Below are 18,276 nucleotides of genomic sequence, written 5' to 3' on the forward strand. Positions count from 1 at the left end.
ATGCATGCATACACAATAAGGTGTAGAAAATGAAAAAATAGTATATATATCTCTCTATATGTGTATATCTGTTAATGCGTACTTAGATATACTTTGCTACCTGGATTACAAGCAAAGGTAAATCCTGTTCATTTACGGGTAGAAATTAGAGTATATGTGTGGCAGAATTTTCTGCTGAATGAACAATTTTATATGTGATTGCAATGATTTCTCCACTCCCTGTTGTTTTGTTTAGGCGTGCCAAGGTTAAATACAGATTGAAACCTACTGTAAAGTGTCAGTATTTGTTATATTTGTTACTTGACCCTGTGCATATAGAATAGCATTCTTAAACTTTTTCCACTCTCAGCCCCCTTTCACTTAGGAAATGCAGCACAGGTAAGCACTGAGCACTGCCATTGAATCTATGGTGCTTCTTTAGAAATTCATTGTATATTTGCTTTTGAGTTAAAATTTGGCTTAATATATGGGTGACCAAATATATTTGGCCAAATATATTTGGCTTAATTTGGCTTAATAGTTAAAATATGTGTCCAGGAAGCTTTCACCACCATTCGCAGATTTTTCATGATTTCGACACTCAATTCTGCAACCCCATTTGTGGTCTTGACTCACAGTTTTAGAAGCTAGGATCTAGGAAAGCATTAATTAGGAGTGCCAGCATATGTGCTCTACGATTCATTAGTTTTTTTTTTTTCTTCTTGGGTCACACCTGGCAATGCGCAGAAGTTACTCCTGGCTCATGCAGTCAGGAATTGCTTCTGGTGGTGCTTGGGAGACCATGTGGGATGCTGAGAATTGAACCTGGGTCGGCTGCGTGCAAGGCAAATTCCCTACCCACTGTGCTATTGCTCCAGCACCAATTCATTAGTCTTGTGCTTATTTTAATTGTACCATAGTATCTATGTGTAGGGCTGGAGCGATAGCACAGCGGTAGGGCATTTGCCTTGCACGCAGCCAACATGGCCGACCCGAGTTCGAGTCCTCCGCCCCTCTCGGAGAGCCCAGCAAGCAACCGAGAGTATCTCGCCCGCACAGCAGAGCCTGGCAAGCTCCCCGTGACGTATTCGATATGCCAAACACAGTAACAACAAGTCTCCAATGGAGACGTTACTGGGCCCGCTCGAGCAAATCAATGATCAACAGGAGGGCCTTTACTTTACTTTACTTACTTTAATATCTATGTGCATGTTTTATGCAATCCTATCTTTTTACTGTGCATTTTCAAATTTTTATTTTATTATTTTACTATTGTTAGTTAGGCCATACCCAGTGGTGCTCAGGGCTTACTCCTGATGCTATGCTCAGGGATCACTCCTGGTAGTGAGTGCTCAGGGGAGTATATGTAGTACCAGGGATTGAATTTGGGTTGGCCACTTGCAAGCATCTCATCCTCTATACTATCTCTTGGACCCTGAATTTTTATTTTTAATCAGTTTAAATCATCTTCTGGTTTTCCCTGTGAGCTACTTTTGGTTTATTTAAAATGAATAGTTTCCAGATATTTGGGGATTTTTTTCAATTGTTCATGGCTGCTTTCTAGTTTATTCTACTATGTGGACTACTCTTGTGATTTCAATCACTCAAAGCTTATTGATTCTGGTATTATACATCAGAATTTGGTTTATCTTGTTGAGCATACCATGTGTATTTAGAGAGAATTTGTATTTTGTTGTTGCCTGGTGGAAGTATCAGCCACATCAATTCAGTATAGTTGCTCAGATTTTCTATATGTTTAGCTTTTTTTTTTAGCTTTCCAGTTCTGAGAGTCTACTAAAAAAACAATTACAACTTTTCTTTCAGAACTGTAGGTTTTTACTTTATATACCTGGAGTGTTATTTAAGTATACAGACATATTTAGGAATGCTATGAGTTTTTGATGAATCATCCCTTTATCAATATGAGTAGATCTTTTTTAAGCATTGTAATGTTTTTTGTTCTGAAGTTGACTCTATTCTGACTTTCACATAGTCTGTCCAGCTTTCTTTGTCCTGGATGTCTGTACATTTGTATGCTTTATTTCATGGTGGGGTAGGTTTGGACCACATGCGGTGCTGCTCAAGTTTTTCTTCTGGAGATGCCCCAAGGTCCATATGCAGCACAGGGGATTAAACCAGGGCTGATTGTGTACAAGACAAGCACCCACCCCCACCGCCACCCCCACCCCCATATTACATCACCAAGCAACATTTATTTGAAGATCTCTTTACTTAGAGACTGGAAAGATAGCATAGGTCAGAAGCACACAGTTTGTTTATCCAATATTCCCAATTTGATTCTTGGTATCTAGTGGCCCTCATTTTATCCCCAGCAATGTTGAGTACGTTTCTGGGGGGCCTCCTAGGAACACTGGCTGTGGTCCTCGTTGGCTCCAGCCCCACAGATGCTCACATTGAACTGTTTAGCCCTGATAGCTGAGTATGGCAGGCAGTGACCCCAGACTCCCTAGACACTGCTTAGGAGCCACCCCCAAAAGCAAAGGATTCTTTCACTAAAACGGTACTGTCCTTATGGTAGATTTAAATTTGCCAAATTACTGTTTTTCCTGTGTGCCCCATCTGCTTTTAGTTCCTGCTTCCTCCCCTGCCTTTATTTGCATGAAGTATTTTGTATGATCTTATTTTATCACCGGTGTGATTTATTAGTGAATCCACTTTATTGCTTTTACTGCTATAGGATTTATAATATGCATCTTTAATTGATCATATCTACTTAAAATAATAAATTATTTCATGCATAACATAGAAACTTTGTAATGATGTATTCCCACTTCCTTCCTTTTACTCTTTGTGCTTCTGGTGTTAAATATTTTAGGTTCTACCTGTTATAATCCCACAATACACTATTATGATTTCTTTTTTAAACAGTCATATCTTTGAAAGAAATTTAGAAATGAGAAAAGTATTTTTTATAATTGTTCACCTATTATCCTCTCTGTCTCTCTTCATTCATTTTGTGGTAGTTTGCATTTCCATCTGGTGTAATTTATCCTTTTGCCTAAAGACATTTTCTTATCATTCCATGTAATGTAGTGGTTTTTGTTTTTGTTTTTGCTTTGGGGGTTGCACCTATTGTTATTTGGGGCTACTCCTGGCTCTATGCTCAGGGATCATTCCTGGTTGTACTCAGGAGACCAGGGATCAAATTCAGGCCTCCTGTATACAAAGCATGTTCTCATCCAGTTGAGCCATCTCTTCATGGTCCTATTAGTAGTATATTTTTATTATATATTATGGCATAGGTATGCTGTCATCTAGGCCTGTTGAATTCTTTTGTTTTATTGAAAAAATTTATTTTATCTTCACCACCAATGCTTATTTTTACATGACATTTCTATTAGAATTCGAGGTTAATAGATATTTTTTCTGAACACATAAAAGAAGTTTTTCATTGTATTCTATCTCCCTTAGTTCTTATTATTTAAAATTTACTATTGATTTATAGTATTATATAATTTTTTAAGTATACCTTGTTTTATGTTGAAGACTCACCCTTCATAATACCCAAGTCACAGTGCTATTCTCATTGTTAGATTGACTCCACAGTCCTTTCCTCCAAGCCTTTACCCTCCCTATCCTAATCACGATCACGATCATCCTGTTGTTGTCGATTTCCTCGAGCAGGCACCAGTAACGTCTCCTGCTTCCTAGCCCTGAGATTTTATTTTATTTTTCTTAAATTTTTTTTAATTTATTTATTTATTGAATCACCGTGGGAAAGGTTACAAAGCTTTCAGGTTTAGGTCTCAGTCATGCAAATATCAAACACATTTCCCTTTACCAATACTTTTTACCATGAAGAACCTCAATAAAACCCCACCCCCCACCCCTCCCAGTCCCTGTGGGGCAGATGAATTCTAGTTAACACTCTATCTGCTTTGATTAGATTCATTGTTTCAATAAAAAATTCCCACTATTATTTAGAGTTTACACCCCCCCCAAAATCAGACATGCTGAAAAAGCATTGTGAAGTGATTTGCTTTCTACAGCTGGGTTCAAGAATTAAATGTTGGTTTTGGATTTCTGCTATTTTACTTATTGACCCTGGAAGTATTTCTACTGAAAGTCAGATAGTTAAGAAATTGGTTTCTTTGCTCTGGAGTCGTGGCCGTGCTGGAGAGCCGCTAGTGGGGGGCAAATGGTGGCCTCGGTAGGGCGTGAAGGGCGGACCGAAACGCCCCCCTTCCCATGAGGTTTTAGTCGCCCCCACTCAACCGGCTCATACTTGCTATCCACAAGGCTCCCATGCTGCCGCCATCTTTCTTTCCAGAGAGGAGAAGGCGACTGGGGCAACACCCTTTCCCCTCCGGACAGACATGATGGCCTGGATTAATGCATAGTCCGTTCACTTTTCTGCTCCAAGCTGCCGGGTTCTGCATTAAGTCCTTGTGCTTCTGGGGCCGTGGCCGTGCTGGAGAGCCGCTCGTGGGGGGCAACTGGTGACCTCGGTAGGGCGTGAAGGATGAACCGGAACGCCCCCCTTCCCATGAGGTTTTAGTCGCCCCCACACCCCCGGCTCATACCTGCTGTCCACAAGGCTCCCATGTGGCCGCCACCTTTCTTTCCAGAGGGAGGAGGGCGGAAGGGACCAACACCCTTTCCCCTCCGGGCAGACATGATGGACTGGATTAACGCATAGTCCTTTCACTTTTCTGCTCCAAACTGCAGGGTTCTGCATTAAGTCCTTGTGCTTCTGGGGCTGTGGCCGTGCTGGAGAGCCGCTCGTGGGGGGCAACTGGTGACCTCAGTAGGGCGTGAAGGACGGAGTGGAACGACCCCCTTCCCATGAGGTTTTAGTCGCCCCCACTCCCCCAGCTCATGCCTGCTGTCCACAAGACTCCCATGTGGCCGCCATCTTTCTTTCCAGAGAGGAGAGGGTGAATGGGGCAACACCCTTTCCCCTCCAGCAGATTTGATGGCCTGGATTAACGCATAGTCCTTTCACTTTTCTGCTCCAAGCTGCTGAGTTCTGCATTAAGTCCTTGTGTTTCTGGGGCTGTGGCCGTGCTGGAGAGCCGCTCGTCGGGGGCAACTGGTGGCCTCGGTAGGGCGTGAAGGACGGACCGGAACGCCCCCCTTCCCATGAGGTTTTAGTCGCCCCCACACCCCCGGCTCATACCTGCTGCCAACAAGGCCCCCATGCGACCGCCATCCTTCTTTCCATAGAAGAGAGGGCAAATGGGGCAACACCCTTTCCCCTCCGGACAGACATGATGGCCTGGATTAACGCATAGCCCGTTCACTTTTCTGCTCCAAGCTGCTGGGTTCTGCATTAAGTCCTTGTGCTTCTGGGGCTATGGCCGTGCTGGAGAGCCGCTTCGTGGGGGGCAACTGGTGACCTCGGTAGGGCGTGAAGGACGGACCGGAACGCCCCCCTTCCCATGAGGTTTTAGTCGCCCCCACTCCCCCGGCTCATGCCTGCTGTCCACAAGGCTCCCATGTGGCCGCCATCTTTCTTTCCAGAGGGAGGAGGGCGGAAGGGACCAACATCCTTTCCCCTCTGGCAGACTTGATCGCCTAGATTAACGCGTAGCCCATTCACTTTTCTGCTCCAAGCTGCTGGGTTATGCATTAAGTCCTTGTGTTTCTGGGGCTGTGGCCATGCTCCAAACTTAACTATGATTTTCAGAGAGAAACGTTGGGTGGTTTACTTCCCATGGATCACTTTGTATATAGAGAGATGTCATCATGCTCACGTGGCCGCGCGGTTTTGAGGAAAAGTCCTAGTTCCCGCATACTCGAGCTGTGCTTGTAGAGGCTTCTGGTCAACCCGGGGTTCTATCTGGGGGAGGCGGGATGCGGTACCTACCCCATCTGGACCTTCCCGATGATCTCGGCTCTTTTTGGAACCTGTTTTTTTTTTTTTTTCCTTCGGGATCTGTGGATCCCGCCCTCCATGTAGTCCTTCTCTTCGGCTGAATGCTGTCAAGATGGCGCTGGGGGGCGGGCTGTGGGCATGACTTCCGGAATCTGAGGTTATTTCAGTTCTCCCAGGGATCCGAAAACTGCTACAAATTGTCCAAAATCTGAAAACAATTTTATAAAACCTTTTACATGATTTTCTAGTTGTTCAAAATAGGCAGGTAATTTCTGTAGTAGTTAATTCTTCATAGGCAGTAGCAGAACACTAAAATCAGATAGGCACTATCGATAAGTGAACCTTTGTTATGGGTATGATGTGTTAATTCTGTTAGTTAACTTTAAAATAAATTTATTTCAAGCATAAGTTTCTTTAAACATTTTTATTTCACTTATATTTTTATTTAGGTGCCATGGTTTATAGTGCTGTTAATACTGTTTCAGGAATACTATGTTGCTGCAGCAACCCCTATCAAGAGAATATTCATATCCCTCCAGCACTTTTATCCTCTCACTGAGGATTCTTTTAAAATATATTATTGATGCAGGGATTATTTCACTTGTTTTTCTTTCCTTATCACACTGTGCAGTGCTCAGGGACTACTTTTGTCTTTGCTTCTTTGCTTGAGCACTAGGAGGACCAAACCCAGGACCACCTGCATGCAAAGTTCAGTCTCAGTTCATTGAGTAATCTCTCTGGCTCAATGAATCATGCACTCTTAATTTTGGGGGTCATAAGAATATAAATATCGAATAACAAACAAAGTAACAACAAAGTCTCCAATGGAGACGTTACTGGGCCCGCTCGAGCAAATCGATGATCAACGGGAGGGCCTTTAAGAATATAAATGAATAAATTGTTATTAGATATTTGTTTTTGACTATCTTAAGAGAAAACAATATCTTAAAAAGTCAGTTATTCTATTGTATTCAAAACTTATCATATCTTGTTAAGGAGCAGAAAACATGATAAACAGATCAAAATGTAGTTGATTTTTACCTAATGAGTTAACTATAGTGTAAGCTAGAAAGCAAGTATTGTTATTAGTACCTGGGCTGGCGGGAGGAGCATTATTTCTTACAGAGGAATGAGAACATGCTTCACCTGGGGCTGATACTGGAGCAGAGTCTTAGGGAATAAGTAGGTATGGAAGAGTACAAGAAATTTTATTTCTTTTTTTTATATCTACTCTTATTTTTAGTTGGTTTATTAGGTTCTTATTGTACAGTAGTTCCTATATTATTGTCTTACATGTGCAGTGTTGCTTCTCCATTCTTACCACCAGAGTGCTTGGAACCTCCATCATTATCCCATGATCTCTCTTTTCCCCACCCTCCTCCTTCATCTTGCACCCTCAGATCACAGTGCTATTGGCACGGTTCCCCCCAGGAATTTTCTCATTCCTTGATTTGTATTTTTTTTGTACTGTGTATATGAGTGAGAAGATCATAGGTATTTGTCTTTCTCTCTCTGACTCACTTCACCTAGCATGACTTCCCCCAGTTCCCTCCAGGTTGTAGCAGAGTACAAGATTTCATCTTTCCTGGTAGCCGAATCGTATGCCATTATGTGTATAGGCCACAATTTCTATATCCACTCACCTGTTGTGAGCACTTGTGTTTCCAGACCCTGGCTATTGTAATAATGCTGCAGTGTACATAGGTGTACCCTTGTCCTTTCAGAATGATGTTTTTATGTTCTTGGGGTAGATTCCCAGGAGTGAATTTGCAGGGTCATATGGAAGTTCTGTTCTTAATATTTTGAGAAGTCCACAAACGTCTTTCCAAATTGACTGAACCAGACAATAAGCATACCAGCAGTGGATACAAGTTTGCTTTCTGCCACATCTTGGCCAGCACTTTTTGTTTACAGGCTTTTTGTTCCAGGTCATTCTCTGTAGTGAAGGGTGATCACCTCATTGTTGTTTTGATTTGCATTTCCCTAATAATCACTAATGATGGACCTTAGGCCTTCTTGATGTCTCCTCTGACTTCTACCCTTATTAGATAAGTAAACTTAATGTCTTAGTTACTTTTGCAAAGGAACAGGTATCAGTTGTAATGAATAGTTTAATTCCAATGTATTGCCTCTTTATAAATCCAAGTTTGACAAATACACTTGTGATTTAGTTTTGTGTTGCTGTGTGAGAAGCACACTTAGTGGTTTCAAAGCATTTATTATCTTTGTTTCCATAGATGAAACTTTGCCCAAGATTCAGGAAGTTCTCAGTCTTGTTTGTCTTCTTCATCTCTATTAGGTTCTTTGACAATTTCTAGACACCAAAACCTCCTTGAATTTAAGTTTTTCCTGAGTCTTCTTCACAGGTCTCAGAGAGTTTCAGTGAGGTGTCACCTAGAACTGCAGTGGCATCTGATCTCAGGTTCCTCTTTCAAGTTTTCTGTTTATTTGCAGAATTTGTTCTTTGTCAGATCAAATTGAGGTCTTCAGTTTTTAATGACTGCTTCCCATTCCTTCTCTGTTAATGGAACACCTTACATACAGCTGATTCTTCAAGACCAACAGGAGAACTTCTAATACAACTCTCTGATGTTTCTGATATCTAGACCTCCTTTTAAGGTGCTTACCTGATTAGATTCCTCACATTTGATTAAACGAAAATCAGGAACCTTAATTGCATCTTTAGAATCCTCTCGTTTTTGCCATATTTGTATAGGGATCACCAAATGCTAGCCCATCATATTCACAGGCTGTTTTCACAGTCAAAGAAAGGGATAATACAGGGTGTGCATATCAGGGAGACAGCATCTTGGGGTGAAAGGGTGACAAAATTTTGGTGACATGCTACTAATTGGAAAAGTACAATTTATATTTTATAGAAATGTTAATAATCTGGAAGTAATAACAAATTCCACTGATTAGTTGAAAAGAAATTATAATTAAGAATTTCTTATATAAATAAGTAATTATAACTGTAGCCTTAGTATATCCTGTTTCCTTGCCTTAAAAAATAGTCTATAAGTACTGATTTATTCTATTTATTTTGAAATAAAGGTTTCTCAGTGAAACCTTGGAAATTTTCCACTTATTTCTCATAAACATGCACAGTTGAGAAAATCCTTAGCTTCTCCCATTATGTAATTTTAATATATATTTTAAAGTTCTGCGGTAATGTTCTCCTAGCAACATGAAGGGGGATACTGAATACAGTTCACAATTGGAATTACATTGTTGCTTAGCTACCTATCTTTTTAATTTGAAATATTAGGCATTTCAATAATAGCTTGCCCTTAAGCTTTAAGTGTTTGCTCATGACGGATTGCAGTGTTTTATGTATGCATTTCACCTTTGTATTAGAGCTATTATTGTGAAAGGTTAAAAAAAGAAGAGTGTATTTAATAGCAGTCTGTTGAGTACCTTAACTCCATAAAATCAGTCATTTTATGAGAAGCTTTAATATGGACACAAATGAAATTACAAGCTATGCTTTAATATGAGCTTACCTCAAATGTAGCTGTACTACAAAATGCAATAATTATACCAATCTGTCTCTTGATTGTAAGTAAAATCACTGCAGAATGGCTAAAATATTACCTACAGTTGTTTTAAAAATAGGAATATTATTATATACAGGAATATCATTAAACACATACTGAAAAGCACTTCATTATATGATATTGCTGTCACACTATTCATGTTACTTTTTCTTAAAGATAGCTAGTACTAAACTGTATCATTGCAGTCCATCTAATTTGGAAAAGAAGATTAAATGCAGATTCAAGTAAACTTTTTTGTTTTTTATCCCTATACTCAGTGATGCTTAGGACCTATGTAGCTCTGTGCCCTGATATCACTCTGGTAGTGCTCAGGGGACTAAGTGGTGTCAGGGATTGACAGGGTCAGCTACCATCTTTCCTATCTTTACAGCCCCCAGTTTGTGACTTTGGTCCCGTTTACCTTTAACCTACCTTCCCATGCCCCCTCTGGCAGCCACTAATCAGCTCTGTTTCTGTGAGCTCAGGTTTTGTGTGTTTGTTCTTTCGATTCTATGTATAAATGAGATCACATTTAGTGATTTATTTTTTCTGACTGACCTCACGTGGGGGTCCTCAAGGTCCATCTATGTTGTTGTAAATGGCAAAATTATTCTTTTTCTTTACGCCTGTAGATTCCTGTGTATTTTTGTATGTAAGTGTGCCTACTTTATCCTTTCATGCTTCAGTAGACACCTAGGTGGTTTCCAAATCTTGGCCATTTTAAATAATGTTTAATAAAGATGGGGTACAGATATCTTTTTCAATATAGTGTATTCTTTGAATAAATCCATAAATACAGAATTGCTAAGTTATCTGGTAGTTTTTTTAGAACTTACTTCCCTTTTCTCTACCACCTCAGCAACATTTGGGACTCTTTTCTCTCTCTCTCTCTCTCTCTCTCTCTCTCTCTCTCTCTCTCTCTTTCTCTCTCTCTCTTTTTTAAATAAAAGCCATTCTAAGAGGTATGAGGTGTTATCTCATTGCGATTTTCATTTACATTTCCCTGATTAGTGATGCTATTCACCCTTTCATATACCTTTTAGTCATCTGTATGTCTTTGAAAAAAATGTTGTTTTCATGTTCTTGGCCCATATATATTGGATTCCTTGAACTAAAAATCAATATAGAATTAAAAATTAGAAACATTTCCTGTTTTCTTATGATGGCAGAGCATCAGGACTTTTCCTTCTACATTGTCTCCTCAATAGATGCATTTCATAGCTTTTGATGCATAATGTACCATTTAAAAACTTAGTGGTTAAAACTTCAGTCATTTATTGAGCTCATAATTCTCCAGATGGAAATTTTTTTTTGTTTAATTCTAACAATTTTTTTTTAAATTTATATTAGTGAGACATCATGAGGTACAGTTGTAGACTTACAAATTTTTGTGCTTGGGTTTCAGTTATACAGTGATCAAATACCCATCCCTCCACCAGTGCCCATTTCCCATCACCACGGATCCCAGTATCCCTCCCACCCCCCATCTCCCCCATCCCACCCTGCCTCTCTGGCAGGGCATTCTCTTTTGTTCTCTCTCTCTCTTATTGGGTGTTGTGGTTTGCAAAAGAGGCAATGGGTGGCAATCATGTTTGGTCTATAGTCTACTTTCAGCATGCTTCTCCCATCCTGGGAGGATCCTCCCAATACCCTTTATTTGGTGTTCCCTTCTCTATCTGAGCTCCCTTTTCCCCTAGCATGTGTGGTTGGCCTCCAAGCCATGGAGTAAAATTCCTGGTACTAATCTTGACCATTCTTGGGCGTTAGTCTCCTATTTTGTTACTTTATGTTCCCCAGATGAATGCAATCTTTCTATGTCCAGACAGAAATTTTGACTGAATTTAACTACACATGTCTTTTCTCAGTTGGGCTTCTGCCTGAATATGTGGTCAGCTTAGATTGCTTGGATGGTTCTGCTTCTGGGGGTTGGTTAGTTGTTGGCACAGTCCTTAGCGCTTCTCTCTGTAGTGTCTTTTTTTAAATTTAATAGCCTTGCCTATATTTCTTTTCTTACGGTGGTAGCAGGGGACTGAGAGAAATTAGAAGAAAGCATATTCTCTTGAGGTGTACAAAAGAAGTCATAAGGTCAGTGGCTGGAGAGATAGTACAATGTGTAGGGCATTTGCCTTTCACACATCCAATCTGGTTCTGATCCCTGGCACTCTGCATGGTCCCTTGAGCCTGCCAGAAGTAAGCTCTGAACAATTCCAGGTGTACCCCCCAAACAAACAAAAAAGTAACAACATCAACTGACTGATGAAACAAAGATAGGAATTCACCTCTTGATGACAGAGATTATAAAGTCAGATATACAAGGGTGTACACTCAGATAAGTATGGAGGATTGGCGCCATATTTTGCCATCAGTTTACCAAAGCTGGGTGAAAGATAACTATAGTAGATGTGAATAACAGAAATGGCTAGGGAGTCCAAGAACACTAGCAATTGGAAGTATTCTAAGGAGTAAGTAGGTTATAAGTTCCTAAATATTGAATGTTCCTAAATATTGAATAGGCAGAATTCCCAGAATGACATAAGAAACAAACTCCTCAAAGGAGAAACCTGATGACCAACAATGTTGACCCTCCTGCATCCCCCATACATAGTATTTGTTATCTGAGTAAATGGAACAAGTAGCATTTGTCTCCAATGTTGCTGGTGGTGCTAGGATTTTAACAGCAGACCCTTCATGGAGCCTAACAGGAGCAACAGATAAAACCAGTCAACTAATGGGTATTTGAATATAAATATAACTATAACACTGTCAAACACTGTCCTCCCGTTGTTCATCAATTTTGCTTGAGCAGGCCCAGTAACGTCTCCATTTTGAGACTTCTTGTTACTGTGTTTGGCATATCAAATACGTCATGGGTAGCTTGCCAGGCTTTGCCGTGTGGGCGATACTCTCGGTAGCTTGCTGGGCTTTCCGAGAGGGGCGGAGGAATCGAGCCCGGCTCAGCTGGGCTGGCTGTGCACAAGGCAAACACCCTACTGCTGTGCTATCGCTCCAGCCCAATAAATATAAATTCAAGGTGAAAAGTTTGGAACAAGAGAAATAAGAGATGATTAGGTAGGTTAGGGTACTCAGGAGACCCTATGCAGGAATGTCAGCTAAATTGATCTGTTGAAGAACACTGCAGTGCATGCCCTGTCTGAAATTCTCGCTCTTGTTGCTAAGGTGGAGTGGAGCTACACAGAAGAGTGTTAAACAAGTATGATTGTTCTTTTTGTTTTGTTATATTTATTTATTGCATCACTGTGGGAAAATTTAAAAAGCTTTCAGGTTTAAGTCTCAGTCATACAATGATCAAACACCTTTCCCTTCACCAGTACTTATTTTTCAAAACCAAGAACCCCAATGTACCCCCCCAACCCTCCCAATGCCAGTGAGGCAGATTTCTACTTAACTCTCTCTCTACATTGATTACATTCATTATTTCAACAAAAGATGCACCATTATTGTTTAGAGTTTCCACCCAAAAATCAGAACTGCTGAAAAGGCATTGTGAAAGACTTTGTTTTCTATAGCTGGTTATGAGAACTGTATGATGTTGTGCAGCCACCATTGTGGCCGCATGATTTTGTATTTCTGATATTTTACTAATTACGTCTGGAGGGATTTCTGTCAAGAGCCAAATAATTAAGAGATTGGTTCTATGCCTCTGGGGCCATGGCCGTGCTGGAGAGCCGTTCGTGGGGGGCAACTCGTGACCTTGGTAGGGCATGAAGGATGAGCTGGTACTGCCCCCCTTCCCATGAGGCTGCAGTTCCCCCGTCACCACCAGCTCATACCTGGCTTTCCAATAAGCTCTGAGTTGGTGGCCACCTTGCTTCTGGTGGGGAAGGAGGGGGGTAGGCGGAAGGGAGAAACATCCTTTCCCTCCCGGGGAGTCATGGCGCCGTAGTTTAACACATAGTCCATTCACTTTTCTGCCACAAGCTGCCGGACTCTGGACTAAGTCCTTTTGCCTCTGGAGCCATGGCTGTGCCGGAGAGCTGGTTGTGGGGGGCAACTCGTGACCTTGATAGGGCATAAAGCAAACAAGTATGATTGTTCTTAAACCAAAATAGTTTGAATATAGCCAAACATAGCCCAATATCTTTCATTTAGTTACAATCCTGAAGTTTTTATTTTCCACCAATACTGACTTAGCCATTGTTAAATTTACTCTTTTGCCTTTGTTTTGCAGAAACCAAAGCCGAAAGATTGGCATCCTCCAGGGGGCTTTATTTTGGGACTGTGGGCACTCATTATCATGGTTTTCTTCAAAACTTATGGAATTAAGCATATGAAGTTCATTTTCTAGACACAAGGATCTATGAAGACAGTGTGGAAGACGACAGCCTTGGATATTTTGTCATTATGTCTTTTTAAAGAATACATTGCTTCTGTTGTAAGCTGGCAAAAAAAGCATATGGAAACTAAATTCGAATAAATCTGATTCTATAAGTAATTATGAATGCGTGTACTTAATGGCATTAAATAACACTTGTGTTTTTATATGTTGTAATGTGAGGCAAGATATTAGAATATACTTACTCTTTCCTGAAAAATAACAATTTTCCTCTACCAATTTTTTCATCTGGACAAGAGAAAAGACAATGTTAAGGTCAGCGAAAATAGTGGAAGGGTCTAGAGTACATGCCTTACATGAATGAGGCCCCAAGTTCAATTCCTGGCAACTCATGCTGCCTGCCCTCAGCACCATTGAGGTGGCCCCAATAGCCACCAGCACCACTTGGACCAGCACTACATTGCTAGCATTGAACTCTAACATTGAACCCTCAGCACTTCCGAGCTGAGGGTCACTGAACCTGACCCCTGACCCCCGCTCCTCAACACCGCTGAAGGAACCAGGAAAGAAAAATCTGTTGACTTTACCATAATCCCCAAAAGTGAAGGAATTGTCTGCCATCGAGGAAGGTAGAGGATTGAAAAGAGGGTGTTATACTAGGGACATTGGCGATGGAAAATGTGCCAATGGTGGAGGGATGGGTGTTTGATCATTGTATGACTGAACCTCAAACATGAGAGTTTTGTAATTGTATCTCATGGAGATTCAGTAAAAGAGAATAAACAAACAAACAAAAATCAGCAAACAAGCCAAAAAAAAAAAAAAGAAAAGAAAAAGCTATTGACTTTAAATGTTAAGGCAGGCATTTTTCCACTGAACCACATCCCCAGCTCTTCTTTAATGTGTTTATATTTTACTGTCATTCATGGAATTCTGCAGCTTTTATTATATTTGTATCTAGAGAAATGGTTTCTTAAATCTATGGCCTCCAGTATCAATTAATTTACCTGGAAAATTTCAAATTTGGGGGAATTTGAAAGCCCCTTATGTTGAACATTGTGATTCTCCAGAATTACTTATTTCCTCCTCATTTTTTCTTAATGGAAGGAGACATTATTTCATTCTTTTGTAAATCTTTCCTGTTGATTGAATCCACACTTTTCTTGAGATAATCTCAAAGTAGGTGGACTCTGGAAAAATTTATGCACACCCCTTACTTTTGTTAGACAAGAAGTGGGAGCTTATATCACTTGCTGATTATTTAGCTCACCAGTCATTTTCAGTTCTGTCTTAACTGAAAATGTTATTTTGCTGGCAGCACAATCTATTGTTTTTTTTTCCTTAAAAACTTTGTATATAAAGGGGAAAACCCTTAGATCTTGAGTGTTTGTTGTTCCATGGAATATGTTTTTATGTTACTGTTATAAAAGAACTTATTCTAATAGTTTTTATTCATTATAAGATCTATTCTGTCATTAAGAAAACCATTCTTCCTCTATATGATAACCTTTTAAAATTATATTCCTTAGGATCAATTTTTTTAGCTTTTAAAGTATTATCCTCTATTTACATGTAAAATGGTCACACTTTTTATAGGCTCAGAATTAACTGTGTTATCTCCCAAGTTAGAACAAATTATATTGAAGTTTGTTGCCAGCTCTGAATATTCATTTTCACTGATTCTCTTTTCTCTTTTTCAGTGCCTGGAATTGAACCCATGTCCTCATACATTCGAGGCATGTGCTGTACTGCTGAGCCCCTTTTATTCCTGGCCCCTTTTTTGATGATATTTTTTTTCCTTTTGGTGTATTAAACAAAGAAAGAATGAACAGTTTTATTTGGTTATCTGAAAAAAGAATATGTTTGTCCATGGAAAGGGATAGAAGGAAAAATTTAACCAAAACAGTTGGATCATTAGTTACATGAGAAGACAAAAAGTTGACCCATCATCCTCCATACATTAATGTAACATCATAAGCACTACAGTGAAGTGGAGCTACTTAGAATAAAAATAAAAGAAATATGATCATTCTTGAGCCAAAGTAAATTTAATTTGAATATAATGACATATACCCTGATGTTAAAGACTGCTTAAAAGGAAAAGAAATTCTCTTTGGAAGTTCTTAGTTAAAACCAAACTGGAAAAAAAAAAGACAATATTAGATGTAATATGTAGGGTTAAGTTTGTGCAAGCAAAATTTCCAAGGGTAATCATTTCTCTTTTTGTTCATTATTACATTTTTAGAATATAGATAAGGTAAAAGTCTTGAAATACATTAAATGTTTAATTTATAACCATCATCATTTTACATAAAGTGTATTTTGCCTTCAATAATAAGTGAATCACTCCATGTGGTAAGTGGGTAATGCTGTTCAGTGCTGTTAAGTGGCCCAGACTTTAAATTGTAATCTAAAAGCACATTCTTAAATACAGTCTACTTGGCTCAAAGCTGAACAACTGAAAATTGTCTTCTTTTTGCCTGTTCTTATGAGGGTCTTATGAGATAATGTTATGTGACAGAACACTTTGGAAATTGTAAATGTTTGGTGGTGGTGGTGGTTTTATTTTTGCTTAGGAAGATAGGAGTCTGTGGAATAGTTCTAGTATCCTTCTTTCATTTGCTCTTCTCTACCATTCTGAGCAGATTGGTGTGATTTTGTTCTCTTTGGCATTCCTTTTCTCCTCCCCTGTGGTACCCTTCAGGGAGAAACGGAATATAGATAAATGGGTCCCAGCAGACAGGTTTTGACCTTTTGGGGGGAGGGATTGTATGTAATGAAGCCATCTTGCAGAGGTGGCTTGCATGTGATAAAGAAACCAAATGATGTGGATTTGAAAATTACAAAACAGATTCATTTACAATTTAAGAAAGGGAAATGTAGTTTGGATGCAAAGCTGATTAAATTGGATCAAGAAAAATTAGAATTAAATACGTAAGTAATGTATATATTTATGATTTCAATTTTTATATATCCTTAGCTAGTTGAAAATGATGATTCCCACAGCAAGCATAACTCAGCTTGTTTCTGCTTACTGAGTATTTTCCACTGTGGTATATGTTGATAGCATTTCTTTCATTATGTATGTTGTATAGCAGTTATAGTTACTGTGGGAATAGTAATTTGAAATTTTTGACTCATGTGTTTCTGGTATCTCTACAGCAAATGTTGCATTAACATAGACCTTTTTCCATTGGTTTTACCAAAATTAAATCCATCTGTAGCTGATACTGTTTTAACTTGTGAACATATTTTATAAAGATACCACGAGGCAATACTGTAAAATAAGATCAGTATCCATTCTGGTTTTACGGAATCAGAAGTGTTATCCCTTTGTCAAATTCCCTATCAGTGAACATTTAAGAACATAAAAAAAAAAGTTTTCTCCCATATTGCCGCTCTGCTGCTGCTGCCCTGTCTGCACACGTATGAAAGTCATATGCTGCATACATATGAAAGTCAGTTCATGAACAATAAACAGTGATTGCCTTTTTTGTTTCTTTTTCCTCTAGTGCAAAATCTTGACTGTTGTGGAAGTGTGCTTTGAAATGTTTGGCTTAATTTAACTATGTAGATGTTTGAATGGAGGACTGTTATAGATAAGGTGTGGTCAAGAAACCAGTTATTAATAATTCATTTACCCAAACATGAAAGGGCTTTCACCCAGGCTTTCTTCAGTTTTAAAGACAATTACATTTTATCCAAAGTATTCCGAGACATAGGGGCTACTAAGTGGAAATCACCTGATCTGATCCATGTTCATTTGACATGGCCCTTCTCTGATCATGCAAGTGCCAGCTCTAACCATTGGTAGAAAATTTCTGAGGTAGTTGGCGTGGGCAACATAGAATTCTTTTCTTAGAGGTCACTGAGTAAAGTCATAAATGTACAATACTGTAGCACATAGGAAAATTCATTTTATTTGTTGCTGGGTGGGGGTTTCTACCTAACTTTTGATTTTAACCTCCACTTAAGGTTAAAGAGGGTAACTTTAAAGACATTAACCTTGATGGTCCTGGACTTTTTCTTCAGACATAATTTTTGAATGAATTTCTTTTTGCTTTATTTTAACACTATCCCAAAATTTCAATCTGAAGATTCATAGGTTTCCTATTATATGTGTCTTATTGTTCTGTTTTAGGTTGGTTGAGTCTTTTCACAGCCTTCCCTCAGCTTCAGTTTTTAATTATTTTCTTCCTTTGTGGCCTATCCACTTTGTTAGAAACACTTCTTTTAGCCTGATTAATGGATAATCTGTTCTCACCCTAGACCTTTGTGTGTGTGTGTGTGTGTGTGTGTGTGTGTGAGAGAGAGAGAGAGAGAGAGAGAGAGAGAGAGAGAGAGAGAGAGAGAGAGAGAGAGAGAATTTACATGGCTATATATTGGATATATGTGTGTCATTTCTGTTTAATAACTCAAGAGAAAGTAGATAGAATCCTTTTGAATTTAGAATTTAAGAGGAGCAACAACATTAGGCCATGGATGATTAGATCATTCTTATTTGTGTTTACAAAATGACAAAAATGTTAAACAATAATGTGTGTTCACTTTCCTTTTTTTTGTTCTACTTGAACTCACATCATTGTCCTTATTTCCAGTTTGGGTCCATGGATAGACTTCCTTAAAGC

The 18,276-nt window shown here is 39.3% G+C and overlaps 1 protein-coding gene across 1 annotated transcript in view; it reads left to right on the plus strand.

Annotated features, from left to right (window-relative positions):
• Positions 1–13,911, plus strand: part of PIGK (phosphatidylinositol glycan anchor biosynthesis class K) — a 106,354-nt gene extending 92,443 nt beyond the window's left edge. The window contains exon 11 of the mRNA XM_056123545.1: positions 13,544–13,911. Within this exon, the coding sequence (XP_055979520.1) occupies positions 13,544–13,660 (117 nt within the window). The 3' untranslated portion in view covers positions 13,661–13,911. The remainder of the gene's footprint in view (positions 1–13,543) is intronic.
• The last annotated feature ends 4,365 nt before the right edge of the window (positions 13,912–18,276 follow it).

The sequence above is a fragment of the Sorex fumeus genome, unplaced genomic scaffold (assembly GCF_029834395.1).
Source record: "Sorex fumeus unplaced genomic scaffold, SorFum_2.1 ptg000047l, whole genome shotgun sequence".
Lineage (NCBI taxonomy): Eukaryota > Metazoa > Chordata > Mammalia > Eulipotyphla > Soricidae > Sorex > Sorex fumeus.